The sequence below is a fragment of the Mesocricetus auratus genome, unplaced genomic scaffold (genome assembly GCF_017639785.1).
Source record: "Mesocricetus auratus isolate SY011 unplaced genomic scaffold, BCM_Maur_2.0 Super-Scaffold_100044, whole genome shotgun sequence".
Classification (NCBI taxonomy): Eukaryota; Metazoa; Chordata; class Mammalia; order Rodentia; family Cricetidae; genus Mesocricetus; species Mesocricetus auratus.
Genome location: NW_024429221.1, coordinates 8,963,416 through 8,982,680, shown reverse-complemented (window position 1 = coordinate 8,982,680; position 19,265 = coordinate 8,963,416). Strand labels below are relative to the sequence as shown.

Genomic DNA, 19,265 nt, shown 5'->3' with positions numbered 1-19,265 from the left:
TGCCATGGACTGGGGTATTGCTGTGAGAGCCTGGCACTGTCATACAATTTCTCTGATGTGCTCTCAGTAGTGTTGATCTGCTGGCTTGCCTCTCCCTTTATGTCTGTTCATTGGGATTTGTTCCTCAAAGTTATATACTATTTAAAGTACCAAGAAATGCTGCATGTGAGCCTCCTACTCAGTTTCCTTCTAAAGTGATGGGTGAATACATTGTAATGTTCATGTCATGGAATAAGTGAGGGAAGCACCAGAATTATTTGACTATACTGTCAAAGATATATATATTTATATCAAATGGGAGTATCACACTCTCTGTTTTGCATATGTGTGGGTTGTTTTGGGATGCAGTGACCTATGATGATGTGCACATCAGCTTCACTCAGGAAGAGTGGGCTTTGCTGAATCCTTCCCAGAAAAGTCTCTACAAGGATGTGATGCTGGAGACCTACAGGAACCTCACTGCCACAGGTGTGACTGAATTTTCATTCATGATTTAAAATAAGGGGACAACTGCTTCTTGGTTATTGGTACTCTTCTGTAATTTTGATTGAGAAAAGGAAATATTAGGTGAATAAGACATAGTCCTAATATTCATTGAAGATATTAACTAAATTTTGATTTAACTTCCATTCATATTTCATATATTTTGTGGTATTGTATTTTAGGATACAGGTGGGAAGACCATAATACTGAAGAACACTGTCAACATTCTACAAGACATAGAAGGTAATTTTCATGTACATCTTTTTATACAAATTTGCCTCTGAAGAAACACTAAAGTATTCTAGAAATTTTAAAGAAAAAAAAACAATATTAATAAGCACAGCTTAAAGTATATTAATGATTCCTCATTTCTCACAAAACCATGTACCTCAATGTCAGGTCACTATTCTGTGTTTGAAAGGCAACCTTGTGAAAACGGCAACAAGGAAACAATGCATTAACTGATACCACCATATGAATTAGAGTCTTATGGGAGCTACATTGTAGAAATGCCAATCTGTTTAGATTAATACCACTCAGATATTTTAAATGGAATGCACATTGAATAGATGATAGATATATGTTCAAGACCTCAGAAAAAAATGAGTCTATAGTAAAGTTCACCTTAGTCATATATTTGTGACATTGCTAAGTATATTGAAAGGGTAAGTTTATAGTCAAGAAGGTTGTTGTAGAGAAACCTTAATCGCTATACCACATTTCTGAGAGGAAAACTATTTCAAACTGTGTGAATGCAATGGGGAAAACTTTTACTGGTTATTTGTCCTTAAATGAGCATATGACATCCAGTCAGTGGTGGTGGAGCACACCTTTAATCTCAGCACTCTGTGAGGTCATATGACATCCAGTCAGTGGAGGTGGAGCACACCTTTAATCTCAGCACTCTGTGAGGTCAAGGATAGCAAGGCCTACAAATTGAGTTTCAGTTTGGGCTCCAAAGCTACACAGAAATAACCTGTCTCCAAAACTAAGAAAAAAATCAACATCATATGTGATTATAAATACAAGCCATGTGAGCATAGAATAAGGGAAGAAGCAATAGCATCCCCCCTCTCTCTTACACACACGCACACACACACAAACACACACATACACACACACACTTGGGACAATTACGGGATATGAAAGATGATTCGTAAGCCCTAATTTGAGTAGATTTGTTGAATGTAATACAAGTTTACAATTGATTCATTTTCCAATTTCATTGCAAAGCCATCAACAAATTCACACAGCAGAAAAGCCCTATGAGTTTTGGATTGTATGAATACTTCCATTTGCCCTGGTATATTCTTCCAATGTAGCATGATTCACACTATAGGAAAAGTTATGAAGGCCGTTAGCAGGGCAGGGCTCTGAGTTCCTCAATTTCTTTTCAAAACAAGGGAAAATCTCATATAAATAAGTTGCTGTAAATTTGGGCTGTGAAATAAAGGCTTTATCTAAAAAGGAAGTCATCTTCTAAGCCGCAAAACAAACCCTCATGAAGGGAAGCATAATGAATGTAAAAGTTAAGATTTGATTCCTACTTACAATTAGGCAAAATTATAAAATTAATTCATACAGATATGAAGTTTCATCAGTATAATGCATGTGGTAAAGCTTTTACATGTGCCTATTACCTTTGTGGGAATGAGCAAAGCCATAAACGAGAGAAACCCTATAATTACATTCAGTGTATTAAAACCTTTGTGTGTTACAGGCATTTTCAAAGGCATGAAAAAATTCATACTGGAGAGAAACCATATGAAAATCTGCAGTATTGTGAAGTCTTTGCATGTCACAGTTGTCTACAACTCGATAAAAGAACACATACTGGAGGGAAAACACATGAATGTAATCAATGTGGTAAAAACTTTGCAAGCCATGGTGAGCTTAAAAGTCATAAAGAACACACACTGGAGAGAAACTTTATGAATGTAATCAATGTTCTAAAGCCTTTGCAAGTCCTGGTGTGCTTAAAACACATATAAGAAAACATACTGGAGGGAGACCTTTTGAATGTGATCAATGGTGTAAGGCATTGCAAGGAAAGATCATGTTCAAAGACATAAATGATTGCACACAGGAGAGAAACCCTATGAATGAGCTCGATGTGGTAAAGCTTTTGCAAGCCAGAATCATCTTCAAGTACATAAAAGAACACACACTGGAGAGAGACCCTACAACTGCAATCAATGTGTTAAAACTTATTCACAGCTCAGTCCTCTCCAAGTACATCAAAGAACACACACTGGAGAGAAACCCTATGAATGCAATCACTGTGGTAAAGCCTACACAAGTCATAGTGAGATTAGAAGACAAAAAAGAACACACACTGGAGAGAAACCCTATCAATGTAATCAATGTGGGAAAGCATTTTTACAACACTGTAAACTCCAAATACATAAAAGTATTCATACGGGAGAGAAACCTTATGCATGTAATCAGTGTGGTAAAGCTTTTGCACAACACGCTACTCTTGCAAATAATAAAAGAACACATACTGGACAGAAACTGTATGAATGCAGTCAATGTGGTAAAGTCTTTTCACACACCAGTGGTCTCAAATATAATAAAAAAACACACACTAGAGAGAAACTGTATGAATGTAATCAATGTGGTAAAGCCTATTTACAAGCCTGTAGTGTTCAATATCATAAAAGAACACACACTAGAGAGAAACTGTATGAATGTAATCAATGTGGTAAAGCCTATTCACACGTCAGGAGTCTTCAATATCACAAAAGAACACATGCCCGAGACCTGACCCTGTGAATGAAACCAATGTGGTAAAACCTTTGTAAGAAATCATACTTCAGAGAAATCCTATAATTGTAAGCAGTGTGGTAAAGCTGTGTACTCTGCATAACTCAATATTCTGTGAGGTCCTGAAAATTTTTAAGATGGAAGGAAATAATGGCATAAAGGATTTGATAGAATCTTCAATGAACACACATTTGGTTACATAAGCTTCTGGAGGGAAAAAAATCTAACAAAGGTCAACAATCTGCTCAAGCACTGTGATGTCTCTATTGAGTTTGCACCTGTCAACTCATGTGTACAAAAGTCCTATGAATTCACTGATAAGGTAACCCTTCATATTTCACAATTTTCTTTAATTACATCAAAAACCTCATCGTGATCAGTCTATTGCTCTAAATTCAATCTTACATGCTAACTTCTATTCCATGGCCCAAATCATGATGAAAGAAAACTGTTAGGACTTTAACTGTCTCAACAGCTGGGTTACAGGAAGGAGTGCCTGCAAGAGAAAATATTCATGTGTGGACATCTGTTTGCTTAGAGATTTGATCTGATTTTAATTATGTAATGTCAGTGTGCAGTTTGTGAATGCTCATGCTTGTTGCCAAGATCATTAGACACTTGAGTATTCCTGTAGCAGGAACTACAGAAAGTTCTCAAAAACCCTGACCTAGGTCCTGGCAATGAACTTGTTAAAAATTTGCACACCCATATCTCTAACCCTGTACATATTTTAAATCCTTTTTGTATCATCTTGATATCAGGTAACAGGGAAGAATTAATGGAAGAGAAAACACAATTCATGTAAACAATTTTGTAATGACTTCATACTTGTTAGTTGTTTTGTGTGAACTCAGGTTGTTACTAAGTACATGAGACCCAAGATAAATGATAAGTGGGTGTTTATTTGGGCAATAAATTACACAAATGTCAATAGTTGGCGCAGAGTTCCTGCTCCTGAAGATGCAGTCTCTATCCTTCTGATGAGATCCCCAACCAAAGAGAGAGAAAGAGCAAGTGAGAGAAAGCCCACTGCACACTTACCTTGCTGTCAGGTAGGGAGAACAAAAGCACAACTCAAGAAACTTCTGACATCCTCAGAAGAGACGAGCATAAAGCCTGGCTCCAGATGAACTCTTGTGTCTGATTGGTGGGTCCACTAAAGGCTGTGATTGCCTGCTGAGGCCTGAGTGACAGGACCAGGTGAGCAGAGGAGACACAGCACAGTGGTGTAATCTGAACAAAGAATTCCTGTTTGGACCCAGGGGAACAGAAAACTAGAAACCATGAAGTGAATCCTGAGGTGGAGGCTTTTGCTACTAGCTCAAGGTGTCAAATTGGCAATAATGGATTTTTTAAGGTCTGGGGGTGGTGACTTCTCTTAAGGGCCCATCTGTGGCAACTTGAGGGCAGGATTTGGGACAGGGGTTCCAAATATTCCAATCTCTTTGTATAAATACAGTTACCTGTAGGGCTCCCACCTAAACAATCAATACTCCCTAGGTGTAGGGGCATTGGTTTAAGTTTGAGTTCTTCCTGCTGACAAGGGATGATATGGGGAGGTAGGAAGTCAGATGTCATTGGGCTCAAAACCAGAAAGTGGTATGTGTGCCATACCATAGACCTTAGGCATCTGTTCTTTGAGGGGGAGAAGGCAGGTTGGGTGAAGCTTCTGCCATTACAGAATGGTGCAGGTGGAGAGAGGCTTGTGTAAAAACAAGGATGCTTGCTAGCACCATTCCAAACCCCATCCTCAGGGTGCCAAAGTGGGGCCCCAGCTGGAGTCACATTAGTTCTGGCTCAGCAATTTAAAAGCCCGATATTGATCCCAGAGAAGGAGAAAGGGACAAGAGCTCCTGAAGAATTTAGGGTACATGTAGGAGGGGAGAGTGAGGAAGGATAAGAAGATGGTGCATGCTGGGAGATGTCATTCTGTAAAAATGTGTCTGTTTGGTTTGAATAAAGCACTGTTGGCCAATAGGGAAGCAAGATAGGTGTGACTAGGAGTCGAGGAGGATTCTGGGAAAGAGAAACATGGAGAGACAATGTAGTCCACCAGAGAAGTAAGATGTCCAGACCCTTTTCTCTGGTAGGAGAAATGCTTAGATTAACCATTATGTGTTAGATACTAAAGTCAGAGCTAGCTAGTTAGAAACAAGCAAACAGCCAACAGCTTAATAATGATTATAGCGTTGTGTGTTATTTGGGAACTGCAACTGGGGCAGAGCTCAAGTGGCTGGCAGGGGAAAAATAAAAGCAGCTGGCAAGGAAGACTTCAGTCAACAGGTGCAAAGGACTGGGGAGGAAGACATGAGGCATCAGGAAGACTGAGAAAGCAGAGAAATAGAGGAGAGCAAGAAAAGAGATACCATAATAGAGGGAACCTCTATAGATTTAAAGAGAAATCTTGCCCTAGAGAAATGTCCCGATATTCACAAGGATGATCACAACTAACAATCTAAGAATTAGTGGAGAGGCCTCCTTAAATGCCCTTCCCCTCTAATGAGATTGATGACTACCTTATATGCCATCCTAGATCCTTCATCCAGTAGCTGATGGTAGCAGAGGCAGACACCCACATCTAGACAGTGAACTGAAATCCTGGAACCCAGTTGCAGAGAGGGAGGCATGATGAGCAAAGTGGTCAAGGCTGAGTTGGAGAAACCCACAGAGACAGCTGACCTGAACAAGTGGGAGCTTATGAAACCCAGACTGATGTGTGGGAAAACAGCATAGGACCAATCCAGACCAGCTCAATATGAGTGTCAGTTAGGAGGCCTGGGCAATCTTGGGGCCTCTGGTAGTGGAAACAGTACCCAAATGGAATTTTGGGAGACCTCTCCAAATGGAGGGAAACTCTCTCAGGCTCAGTACATGGGGGAGAGCCTACGCACTGCCCTAAATAACTTTACAGATTTTGCTGATCTCTCATGGAAGACCTAAAACTACCAGGGAGTCAATGGTGGTGGGATAGAAGGGTTCATTGCGGGGCAAGGAATGATGGGAGTGAAAGGGAAATGGGATTGATATGCAAAATAAGATTATTTCCAATTTTAAAAAAGATTCTAAAATAAAAAAGAATAGGAAAGATGGGGTGGTAAATACCTTTGCTAACAGTTGCTGGAGCCATAACCATGAAGTACTGGAACTGCAGGGAAGATTGCAGATGCTGTCCTGAACCAATCCCTTTGTTCTCTGCTTCTTGCACCATAGAGCATTGACCATTTTCATCTTGGATGACTTTGAAATCCTGAAATTTCTACTTCCACTTTCTAAGTACAATGATTACAGGCCTCTGCCACTATGGGTGGCTTGGGTGGATTCAACTTCACTTAGTGAGGCTTTAGAATGATGGGATGAGTAACATGAGGAGTTGCACTAGACTATATTAAAATTGACTTATCTCAGTTTGCCTGGGTTTCACCATCTGCAGAATAAGGCAGACTCTTCCCAGGTCTTTTGATGAGTTATCACAGATGCAATGATGAGGAAAAATAATATTTCTCATAGTTGGAAGACAGTGGACTGACAGGCAGAAAGGCAGCATTTGATGGATACCTTCTTCTGTTACTGGAGTTAGGACCACAGCCTGTACCCTGGATGCCCTAACCACCCAGGCCCAGTCACTAATCCTTAGGAAGCCAATTAAATGAACCAACTTCTCCAGTGACACACCCAACTATAATGGAAGCACTCTGTAGTCTAGATAGACAGATCTTTCTGATGTCCTAGGACAGCCTAGTCTATAGTGTGAGTTCTAGGTCAGACAGGGAGTGACAGTAATACTATTCTTAAAAGGAAGAGAAGAAAAATAAAACAAAATAGAAAATGACAAAATTAAAACATACTTATTCATTTTGACTAATTTGGAACAATAAAGAAAATATACAGTGCATAATCTATCACTAGGATGCTAACAGGCTAAGAAAGAAGGTAAATATATGCAAAACTAAATAATCTAATGAAAACAAACAATGCATTTTCCTTATGTCTAAAACACCTCCCACATTCTCAGTTACTGTTTATCATGTAATGTAGTCAGATATGAAGTAAATGTTTCTCCAATAGAGACATTCTTGTTTGGAAGACTCAGGTCTTTTCCCACAATGAGATTCCCCAGGAAAATTGATTTTTTTCTTTGTTTGTTTTTCAAGACAGGCTTTCTCTGTATTGTTTTGGAGGCTGTCCTGAAACACGTTCTTTAGACCAGGATGGTCTTGAACTCTCAGGGATTCACCTGCCTCTGCCTCCCAAATGCTGGGATTAAAGGAGTGCTCCACCAATGCCCGGTGGGAATATAGAATTTTGTGGGTTTCCCTAGTTGTAGATCAAAAGTAGACACCGTGAAGATGACTTATGGCCTCCACATTAATTCATAGTCTAAAAGCCTGTAATTGCATTACTGACTCACACATATAACAGAAATTTCTTTGCTTTATTTTTAATAAATTTCTTTGCCACCACATTATAAAGTCTCTCTGGATAATCTGCTTTGAAGGCAGTACTTCAGGAGGAAGTGAATCACAGAAAAATAATGGAGACAGAAAGAAGCATGGATTTGGAATAGTAATTACTTACATTCATATCCATAGAACATGAAGCTGTGTTGTAAAATAATGGCATGGACCACATGGTGACCATTGCTATTGACAAAGTTCCAGCCTTTCCGCATTGTAGACCAACCTCACTTATCCAGCACCTGCAGAGTCAGGCAGATCTCTTTGAGCTCCAGGTCAGTCTGGCAGAATGAGTTCCAGGACAGCCAAGGCCATACTGAGAAACCCTGAATCTAAAAACATGATGAGATCCATCTTTAGCTGCTTGGTGTAAGTGCGCCTGTTTAACTCCACAGTCAGGAGGCAGAGGCCATCGGATTTTCTGAGTTTGAGTCCAGCCAGGTGCACAGAATGAGTTCCAGGGCTACACAGATAATCCCTTGAAATGTGATGGGGAAAATAATAGTCCCCAACTAACAAAGGTGACAGGAAGCCACAGCAGTTTCCACAAGAAGTGGACTTAAGCTCACCCCTATCCCATTGTCTTAAGAAAACTGGACACTGGATGGCTGCCAGACCTGCCAGTCATACATGCCCTGACGATGGATTATATGGCCAGAATCTCAGACCCATGAGCAGCTGTGACAACATATGCAGCTACTCTCTTGCCTGTAGAACACTGGAAACCAGACAGCCTCTTGCCCTAAAGGTCATAAAACTGAAAGACCCCAGCACCGAATTGCTGGGCACTAAACCAAACCCTCTGCCCAAGAACCGGGGCCAGACCACTGGATGCAAAACAAGAGGTGGTTTATTGAGTACACAGGTGCCTGAGGATGCTACTGCAACACGGGTGCAGAGCATACCAGGCTTGCAGGCAGCAAATATTTATAGAGTTTTAATGGCTACATAAGTAGCATAGCAACAGGCATTTCATTGGCTACTTAATTCATCTTGGGGGCAGGGCTATTTGTCAAGGACTAGGTTTCCTGCTATTATCACATGAAAAACCCCAGCATGCTTCAGCAATTATCTGGGTCCCATGACTGCTCTGGTGATCACAGACATAAGTATCCGGGTCCCATGACTGCTCTGGTGACCACAGACATCCTGTTTGACATACTGTTTGGCATCCTGTTTGAGGCACCATCTGGGCGAAGCAGCTGGTCTGGGTTTTTCCATTAGGCAATGGCTTGGCTTTGTTTTTCTTTTCCTAGAGAGCCCTGGGTAGGGGTCTTTCAAAACCAGCCCATAGCCTACAATTGCAGGATTTGCTCCAGCCATGAACCCCTAGACCATAAATGTGCGTATTAATTCTACCTAGCCACATAGAAGTTTCTGCCTTCTTCAAGGCCCTTGGTCTCATGGTAAACTTGAATGGAGAATTTGTGTGCTAAGTAATCTCTGTAACGATGGGAGCCTTGCAAACTGAGACTTGGGTCTCAGGACTCCCTCTCCCCTTTCTTCCTTTAAAATCTTCTCTTTTTGTCTGGTGGGCATCTAATTTCCTTCAGTGTGGAAAGAGATCTGAGCTGGCTAGCTTGGTTAAATAAACCTTTTGCTTTTGCATCATAAGTGTCAACTCCTTTGGTTAGTCTCTGGGATTCTGCAGACCTGGCACAACACCCTGTCTTGAAAGCACCAAAAGTAATAAAAACAAAACAAATCACCTAAAGAAAGAATAAGACTGGGTGTTGGTGGCACAAACCTTTAATCCCAGCACTTGGAAGGCAGAGGCAGGAAGGTCTTTGTGAGTTCAAGGCCAGGCTGGTCTACAGAGCTAGTTCCAGGACAGCCTCCAAAACAATACAGAGAATCCCTGCCTCAAAAAACAAACATACAAACAAAAAACACAAAAAAGTATAAGATCCACCTTTAGTATGGATCACACCATCTTGTGGCAGCCTGCATATATAAAGGTCATTGAAGGAGGAATCTATCTATCTATCTATCTATCTCTATCTCTCTTTAACTGCTCAGCCTAGCTCTGGCTACCAAGTTCATTCCTTTACTAGCATTAGAGCCTATGTCTTTGGAATTTTGGTGTATAATGAAGACCAGCTGAGACATCCAGCCTGATGAACTAAACAACTATTGGACTCTTCATCTTTCCATTGGTAGGCAGCCATTTTTGGACTAGCTGACCATAGCTTATGAGATATTCTAATAAACCAACTTTCTTTGAACACAGAGAGATTTTCATTCTAACAGTCCTTTTCATCTAGAGAACCTTGAATAATGATGCAGTTGTTTTTTGTTTTGTTTTGTTTTGTTTCTTTAAATTGCTCACTAAGGAAGATATGCTGGCTAGCAATAGTACTTATAAACACATTCTCCTTAGCTCCATTCCTGTCTACATATTCAACATTCCACAAAGACTACTCTTTTTATCCTTATTCAGTTGCCAAGAGTTTGTTCTGAATTTCAGGAATAAAACTCCTACAGCAATGGTGCCGTCATCCATCCTTCTGATGGGAGAAAGACCTATTATCTTTTTTGTGATCTAGGTCCTACTTTTCTTTGCTGATTGTCTGAAGTTCCTGTGACAACCAGGTAAGAAGCATGTTCAGTTCACCTGACGTCAGTGTAAAGCCACATAACAAACATCTCTTTTTATCCTTAAATCTCTCTTTAATAGTTAATATTATGATCAGTCTTCCAGCTATTTGACATAGAATCACTCCATTCACATAGTAACTATAGTGGGCTATACAAGCTAGCTAGCCACAGTGTGTCCAGGAGGAAGAAACAGAAATGCCCATGGAGTACAGGAAGGTAACAGGGTCTGCGGTTGGATCCAGGGGCAGGGTCTGTAGAAATGCGAATCTCTGCTGATCTAGGAAAGGTAATTTTCTGAGATGGAAGGCAGCATCAGAAACAATTATGCTGTGCTTTTAAGCACACTGTAGTCCCATGGGAGGTGCTCTTGTCACTCAGACCTTACTAGCCAATCAGGTCCCTAGGAAACCAGCCTGTCAGAAGTGGTACAGGACCTTCTGGCTGCTGGCTTCAGGCTTGGCTTTGAAGACAAATTGGAGCCAGTGGATTTGTGTGCTGTTCTTTGAGCAAGGGTGAGCTAGAAAATAACATGGTGTGCAAGGAGCTGCTGTCCCAAGACGGGGCATGGCAGAAAGTGGGTCTCTGAAGTTGGTGTGGTAGGTATTGACTTTATCTGGGTTGGACGCTGCAGCAACACTCCCTGTCCTATGAGGTCCCATGCAGTCCTTGAAAGGCTTTGGACCCATAAGCACTTCTCTCAATAACTTTGCTCTGAGGACTGAGTCTGATCTGAGCACTGGGAGCTTGCAGCTGTGTGTAGAATCTTCATTGTACTCTACTCCAACATGCTTTTGCTGCTCCCATGGAAAGCAGGTTGCTAAACTTGAACAGGCCTTGTTTCTTCAATAGTTTCTAGTGTTGTGCCAGAGTCTACAATCTGATGTAAAAACTAATGGTTTCATTTATTGTTCATGCTGGTCAGTTGCATCTCTTTCCATTGTGGAGGAAATGAGATACCCACCAGCCAAAAAAAGAATCTTTTAAAGGGGCAGGCTATAAGGCTGAAGGCCACAAATTTCAATTTCCATGGTTACTTAAGGTCTTAAAAAGAACAGAGTAAAGCAGTAACTATATATTTTAAGCAAGATACATTTGAGTAAGATAAGACAGGGCATGAGGTTGCAGGGTTAGGGGTCACAGAGTCTGTCATCTATCCCCTGAGCCTGGGGATCTCTACAACTGGCAGGGGATCTTCATGACCAGCAATTAGCAAAGGAATGTTAACAGGAATGGTGGGCAGTTACCTTCCATTCTCTGAGAGGAAGGGGTCAGGTGCCAGTCATGGTTTTCCTGATTTAAGGAGTTAAATTTCCATTAACCATTAGAAGTTCCCTATCTCTGTATAGATTTAGGGCCCAAGATTTAAAACTTTTATTAATTTAAATTTTTGGTCCCTCACTAGAGGTTCAGCACATGGCAGTTTAACCTTTATGTGTAAGATCCATTCACTGTTAATTTTTTGGAGATTGTAAAAGCATATTATGTGTTCGGTAGCACTCCACTATTAAACTGTGATATAGAAGAGTAAAATTGATTCACAAATGCTTAGGAGACAGTAAGTCTGAGAAAGTAGAATTTAGCTGAGGGAAGACTGCCTCTAAAACACCCAAAGATAAGTGTTTGTTAACCAGGCCATTAGAGTTTAGGACATGAGGATACACACTAGCTCACTATGATTGTCCAGATTTGATTCCAAACCCTTCCAAAGAGTCACTCCCTATTTAAAACCATCCCTGATGCCCACCTCCAAATGAAAGAACCGGCCTTAAACAAGCTGCTCAAAGTGTCATTACAGGGTCACAAGCAACCTTCAGGCCTGCGGAGTCATAAGTTTCCAGTTTTCTTCATGAGAAAAGTATAGTTCTGCTAGGTGGGCTATAGGACACAAGGTGACAGCTATTTGAAAAGTAAATCACTATTGTGTTAAGGACTTGTCTGTTCATTCAAGGCTTTCATTTAGACCCTCAGACAGGGAGGAGAACCATTCCTGGTATAGGTAGTAACAGCCTGGGCCCAGGTCTTTGGAGCTTTCACTTAGGGCCTAATGTATTGACAATAAAAGAGAGAGTCTTGTCTAAAATAAGGAATTTGCTTGGGAGGGCTGATAATATTCTGGCACAAAGCTTTTTTGGGATATTTCATCAGATCTGGAGATGCAAACACTTCTGACAATGTGGAGCTGCTGTTATTGATTTCAAGGCCACTTTGGGAATAATCAGTGATGATCTTGAGATACCCTGTGTTCCTCTGTGCAGCATTGTTTGATTAGCCTCCTCCCTCAGTTTGTCCCATTGAATGATATTTTCTACAGACCTCATAGATGTCACCTATTTTCTTTCATTTTCCCCCTGGATGTAGTTTACAAGATGCTGTTCTTCTTAAGAAGCTCCCTTGAGGCCGGGTGTTGGTGGCACACGCCTTTAATCCCAGCACTCAGGAGGCAGAGGCAGGCAGATCTTGCTGAGTTAGAGACCAGCCTGGTCTACTGAGTGAGTTTCAGGACAGGCCCCTAAACTATACAAAGAAACCTTGTCTCGAAAAACCAAAACAATACTAATACTATTACTAATTCTGGGAATAATTTTGCTTTGGTCTCACATCTGCCTAAGCAGCTAGACATACTGTCTCCTGTCTCTATTTAAACTGTTCAAAGTGTAACCTGGAGAATGAGCCAAAAAGACACTTAAGGATGACAGCATATATGGAATGCAAAATGTCTATGTTGCCTACTCATTATCAGTCTCCTAGGTGTGTGAATGGATTTCTCCCTGGTAAGGCATATTAATGTTAGAGCAGCCCTATTTCCATTCTGGTAGAAAAACTTTTCTGAGGGAAGCTCTCTTATGTTGACTCAAGTGGCCTTGATTTTAGTCTGTTCCTCTCCAGGGCAATGACCTTCGTGTCTTGTGTGCTACACATTCAAAATTCTTAAATGAATGTACCACCTCAGAGAGTTAAAATTGATGATTGGAGATATGTAGTTGACTATGCAATCATGATCCAGGAAAAAGATTCCCATGAGGGAGCAATACTTCTGAGTTCAGACCAAAATTGGTGTAATAGATTATATGGCAGGAGGATTCAGTACAGCAACCGGCTGGAATCACTATTAGGAAAAGGGACCTGATTGTTGTAGTGGGAATGAATTACTTCATGTCATGTGAATAAACACAGTCCAGTTTTTGTGTGTGCACAGTTTGGGAAGGTTATCTGTAGCCAATGAATTTTAAATTTGCAATAAGTTAACTCTCCCGCTTGACAGTTACGACAGCTCAGAAGTTTGAGAAGTGTCCCGCGCTACCGTCTCGCCAGCAAGAACGACGCAGAACACTCGGATCCTTCTGCAGTAAAGCTTTAATGCATCTTGAGAGATAGATGATCAGCTTCTTAGAGGGAGACCCCAAGCTAAGAAACCCAGCCCCTTATATAAGCCTAGGAGCTCCGAGTGAGATGTGTAGAGCCGGGATTGGTGGTTTGCACATCACCCCAGATGACGTCACGGGAGAGGCACAGTTTAAACAGTTAACTCCAACTGACAGCGACAGTTAACTCCAACTGACAGCGACAGTTAACTCCAACTGACAGCGACAGTTAACTCCAACTGACAGCGACAGTTAACTCCAACTGACAGTGGATGTCAGCGCCATCTTCTAACGGCAATAGCGATAGCGAGGGCGGCTCCTCACATCTCCCCCTATTCATTTATTTTTGAAGCAATAGGACACCCACAACTTTGGAGTGGAGATAGAGGTCAAATCCCCATGTGCAAATTCGGAACATGTACAAAGCTCCTCTCCAGGGTCTTATCCCCAGAGGAAGTCCTGACCAGTCCGATGTCTTTTTTCTGGGGGAAGGAGATCATGACATAGAACCTTCATGCAAGATGACTTATCTCCCAGGAGAAAGTCGTTATACCGCAGACCTCTCCTGTGCAGTGCTTAGCCTTGCAACTCCTTGGGCTGCTGAAGCCTACCCACTCTATCCCGTGCAATGAGACTAGCCTCGTGGGGTGCAAGAGCTGGGAGGCCAGCGACCTATTGCTTTAACATGGTTAACCAAATGTCAGGGGATGCTCCGTGTTCTAAGGCAGCAAGTGCTTGTGCCACCACCACTTTCTCCTTTTGTTTGGGCTCTGAGCGTACACACCATCCAAAGCATCAACACTATTCCACAGCAGAGAACTAGGCTAAATGATCCTACCCCCACCCATTCCTTAAAATAAGAAAATGCAGATGAAATCCAGGGGGAGAGGTCTTCCATCAGAGAAAGATCCAGATGCGTCGAATTCACTTGCAGGATCGCCATTCTCAACTCACGGAGTGTCTGCTCAAACTCAAAAGTCCAATTCTGTAATAAATGTTGAGACAGAGCTTTTGACAGGTTAGCTGCTCTTGTAAAATTCTCATATTGTACTGAAGTGACACAAAGGCCAGGCAACTTTGTTCACATCCCAATTTGGCCATCTGCCACAATATATCCAATTGTTCCTGAACCAAATTAATCTGTTGGTTTACCAACATCAGGCCTCCTTGTATCTGAGAATTGGCAGTGGCCTGTTTATCTAGGACCATGGTCACAGTGGCCTATAGTTCATTAATGGTTTGAGTTGTCTGCACAGTGGCAGAAAGTGCAAGGGCCGAGGCGGTAACCGAAGCAGTAACCGCGGCGGTGGCTATCAGGCCCACAATAATAGCAGAGATCCCAAAAATCTCGCTTTTCCCTAAACAAACTCAAATTACTTGGCGCCTCAACAGGAGCTGGAATAAATCGAGGCATGCGCATTACCAAAGCAAAAGGGTGCTTAATAGCATCCCAGCATAATGCATAAAAACAATTCTAAGCAGAACAATTTATTTCTTTCTGATTCTTACCTAAGGTATCATTACTCACAACCCAAATAAAGGGCAGCTGAATAATTAGTTCTCTTAAAAGGGGTATACTTAACATTGGAGGAGGACCAATCAGATGATCCAGAGCTCTGTCCCTCACTCAGACTGTTGCCTAATGCCCCTTTCCAATCAAAAGTAATCTGTCCCTTCTCACTATCATAGGAGAAAGATCAGTACAGCTTCCATTAATTCAAAAGGATTAGCATTAGATCTTTCTGGATCCATATGAATAAAATTATCCTTTAATGAAGAAATCACAGTAAAGCACAAGCTTCCTACTAATGACAAGGTTCTCTCATCCTGAAAACTCTGTATCTGAGGATCTAAAGGCAAAAAGGCAAGCCCCAACTCTCTATTATTTGTGAAAAATCTAGGGAACACCTGGGCATTCTGCATCACTGGCATCGGTAGGGGAAGGTAGACATGATGGCCCACCGTAACTCTCCCATCATACTAGGAACCATCATCCCGAGTAGGAGAGTCTTCATCACCCACTTGGCCTCCATCCTTCTTATTCTGGAGTTGTGAAGGAGCTCTTCGAGTGAGTCTTTCAGGGATCCACAGGGGGTTTTCTTCCTCCTGTGGAAAAACACACACAGCTCCCCTGGATCTTATAAGAATAGGATCCGGGCCTTTCCAGAGATCAGTCAAGACATCTTTCCATTTTACCATTTCTTTTGGCCTATCAGGCTCTAAACTGTGGCGATCAGCCGCAGTGTGGCCTTGGGCATCACAGTTCAAGAAATTAAGGGTAAAAAGTGCCATGGATACAGCAACTCTTGGTACCGAGGGTAGAACATCCTCAATACTCCCCTTTTGTTTAATCAGATATGATTTGAGTGTACGATGGGCACGTTCCACAATGCCCTGTCCTTGAGGGTTATAAGGTAGGCCAGTTAGATGGGTAACATCCATTTGCCGACAAAACTGTCGGAATTTTTGAGAGGTATATGCTGGTCCATTGTCTGTTTTTAAAATTCTGGGTTTTCCCCAAGCACTCCAGGCCTCAAGGCAATGTTGAATCACATATGAGGCCTTTTCCCCTGTTAGGGGTGTGGCAAACATTACGCCAGAACAGGTGTCAACAGAAACATGAACATATTGAAGCCTTCCAAAAGAGGGAATATGAGTAACATCCATCTGCCACATCTGCAATGGTCTAATGCCACGTGGGTTTATTCCCATGTGGGGAGTAGGTAAGAATTCGCAGCAATTCTGGCATTGAGTAACAATTTCCCTAGCCTCTTTCCTGGATAGAGCAAAACGACGGCGCAAGGTCTCAGCCGTCACATGAAAGCGCTTATGGAATTCTTTTGCTGCTTGTGCATGGGTAGACAAGGCAGCGGCCACCAGCTTTGTAGCCTTGTCCGCTAAGTCATTCCCTAAGGACATGGGACCTGGGAGTCCAGAATGTGCTCGGACATGGGTAATGAAAACAGGAAATCTCCTATTTAACAAGGCAGCTTGTATCTTCTGAAAGATGTTAGCAACTCTGCTGGAGGATCTTATTATTCCAGCTATCTCAAGGAGATTAACTGCATTAACCACATAAGAGGAATCTGATACAATATTGAGGGGTCCTGGAAAAGCCTCAAGAACCTCCAGTACTATCAGACATTCTACAACTTGAGGTGAAGTTTCATTATATTGTTTAGATATAACCCTATCCTTGACCACATAAGCTCCCATACCAGTTTTTGATCCATCAGTGTACACCACAGTCCCATCTGGGAGTGGGTCTTTAGCTGTCACTTGTGGAAACACTATAGCCTGGTTTAGGGCAAACTGTAAAATTGGATGCTTTGGAAAATGATTATCAATTTGTCCTGAAAAGGAAGTAACTAAAACTGCCCAATCACTAGATGTGGCTGCCAAGGTCTGAACTTGTGCAGCAGTATAAGGCACAATCAAGGAATCAGGATCCCTGCCAAAATGTGTAACAGCTGCTTTTATTCCGCTGAAGCGCGAGCTGTGCAACAGCATCAGGGTACCAGTCAATAATCTTAGCAGGGGAAGCATTTGGATGAATCCAAAGTAATGGTCCATGTTGCCACAGGACTGCAGTTGGCAATTGAGCTGTCTTAAAAACACACAGATTAAAAGGTAGTGACTCCTCAATTCGTTGTAATTGTGCTTCCTGTAAGGCCTCTTCCACCATCTGTAAGGCTCGGTGGGCGGCAGGGGTAAATTTTCTGGGTGAGGAGATATGAGGCTCACCCTCCAGGAGATCGAAGAGGGGTTTTAGATCAGCAGATGGAATTTTTAAAAAGGGCCTCAACCAATTTATATCTCCCAGAAGTTTCTGAAAATCATTTAATGTTTGTAAGTGGTCTTTGCGAATTTCTATTTTCTGAGGAACTATATTTTTGGGAGTAATCTTTGAGCCCAAAAAGAGGCCTGTATCTGCAATTTGAACCTTTTCTGAGGCAATCTCTAATCCCCACTGTTTTAATTCAGCCACCAGCATGGGAAAAGCCTTTTGTAAAACATCTAACTCTTTGTGACAAATAAGAATATCGTCCATATAATGGATAACGATTAAAGATGTAAATTGCTTCCTAATTGGCTCCAAAGCCTCCTGCACATATAGCTGACATATTGTTGGGCTATTGGCCATGCCTTGCGGCAGTACCTTCCACTGAAATCTCTTGTCTGGTTCCATATGATTAAGAGAAGGGATAGTGAAGGCAAACCTTGGTCTATCCCGTGGGTAAAGTGGAATAGAGAAGAAACAATCCTTAATATCTATAATAATAAGCTTCCAATCTTGAGGAAGTGCAGAAAGCAAAGGAAGGCCTCTTTGAACAGGGCCAAAAAGATGCATCTGATTGTTAATGGCCCGCAGGTCGTGGAGTAATCTCCACTTCCCAGATTTCTTCTTAATAACAAAAATTGGTGTATTCCATGGGGAGGTAGAAGGCTCTAGATGCCCCAGCCGTTCCTGTTCTTGCACTAATCTTGTGACAGCCTCTAATTTTTCAGAGGATAGAGGCCATTGAGAGACCCATAACGGCTCCTCTGTTTTCCATGGTATGGGTCGTGAAGCCTCAACGGCCCCTAAATAAAACCCAGTCCTTTTCTACCCCGATTTCCGTGTTGTGTAATGGGTTTTATTCTGCCTTGTTCTTGCCTACCCAAGCCTCTACCATTTGTATACCCCATCTTTGCCATAATGGCTGATGCCTGGGGGAGTATTCATTAGTTAGGGTCATGCCCATGGCTTGTAACACATCTCGTCCCCATAAATTTACAGGGAGTGGCAACACATAGGGGGTAAAACATCCCTGTTTGCCTTCAGCATCCCGCCAGGTTAAGGCTGAGGCACTGATGGCAGGAGAGGACTGGTATCCAAGACCTTGTAGAGAATGAGATGAAACAACAGTGGGCCAAGACTTCGGCCACCAATGGAGTGAAATAATGCTTTTGTCTGCTCCCGAATCCATTATCCCTTCAAATTCTTTTCCATTAATTAACAATTTTATTGTAGGTCTCTCATTTAGGGGTATAGCCAGATAGGCTGAATCACTTCCAGAAGATCCCATAGCCCTTTTTTGTAAAGTGTAGGTTTCTCCATCCCCGAGGGAGGGCAGCAACACCAGTTGTGCAATTCTATCTCCCTGCTTTATAGAAAATACACCCCGAGGGCTAGAACAGAGAACTTGAATCTCCTCTTTATGATATGGGTCAACAATTCCAGGATATATAATGAGTCCCTGTAAAGTTAAGGAGCCACGGCCCAGAATAAGCCCAATGGTGGCAGGGGGCAAAGGTCCAGGGGAATGGACTGGGACCGGTTGAACATTCATTTGGGGCATGAGTAAGAAGTCGGAGGCGGCACGCAAGTCCATTCCGGAGGTTCCTCGGAAACCTCTACTTCCTCTTGATTGCTTTTCTGAAATTGGTTCCCATATTTCTGAGGGCCCTGGGACCATGGGCCCCGTGACCCGTTTTTTGATTGGGGTACCTTGGATTCTTCAATAGGGGGCAGAAGCCTCCCTTTACATCCCGGACTGACCTGCATTCGCTAGCCCTATGATAACCTTTACCACAACGATAGCAAAGCTTCGATTCTCTT

The 19,265-nt window shown here is 42.1% G+C and overlaps 1 protein-coding gene across 1 annotated transcript; it reads left to right on the top strand.

Annotated features, from left to right (window-relative positions):
• Positions 1–323: 323 nt before the first annotated feature.
• On the top strand, positions 324–730 carry LOC121135872 (zinc finger protein 431-like). The gene is made up of 2 exons (XM_040735248.1): positions 324–468; positions 666–730. The coding sequence occupies exons 1-2, from the start codon at positions 324–326 to the stop codon at positions 728–730; spliced, it is 210 nt and encodes a 69-aa protein (XP_040591182.1).
• The last annotated feature ends 18,535 nt before the right edge of the window (positions 731–19,265 follow it).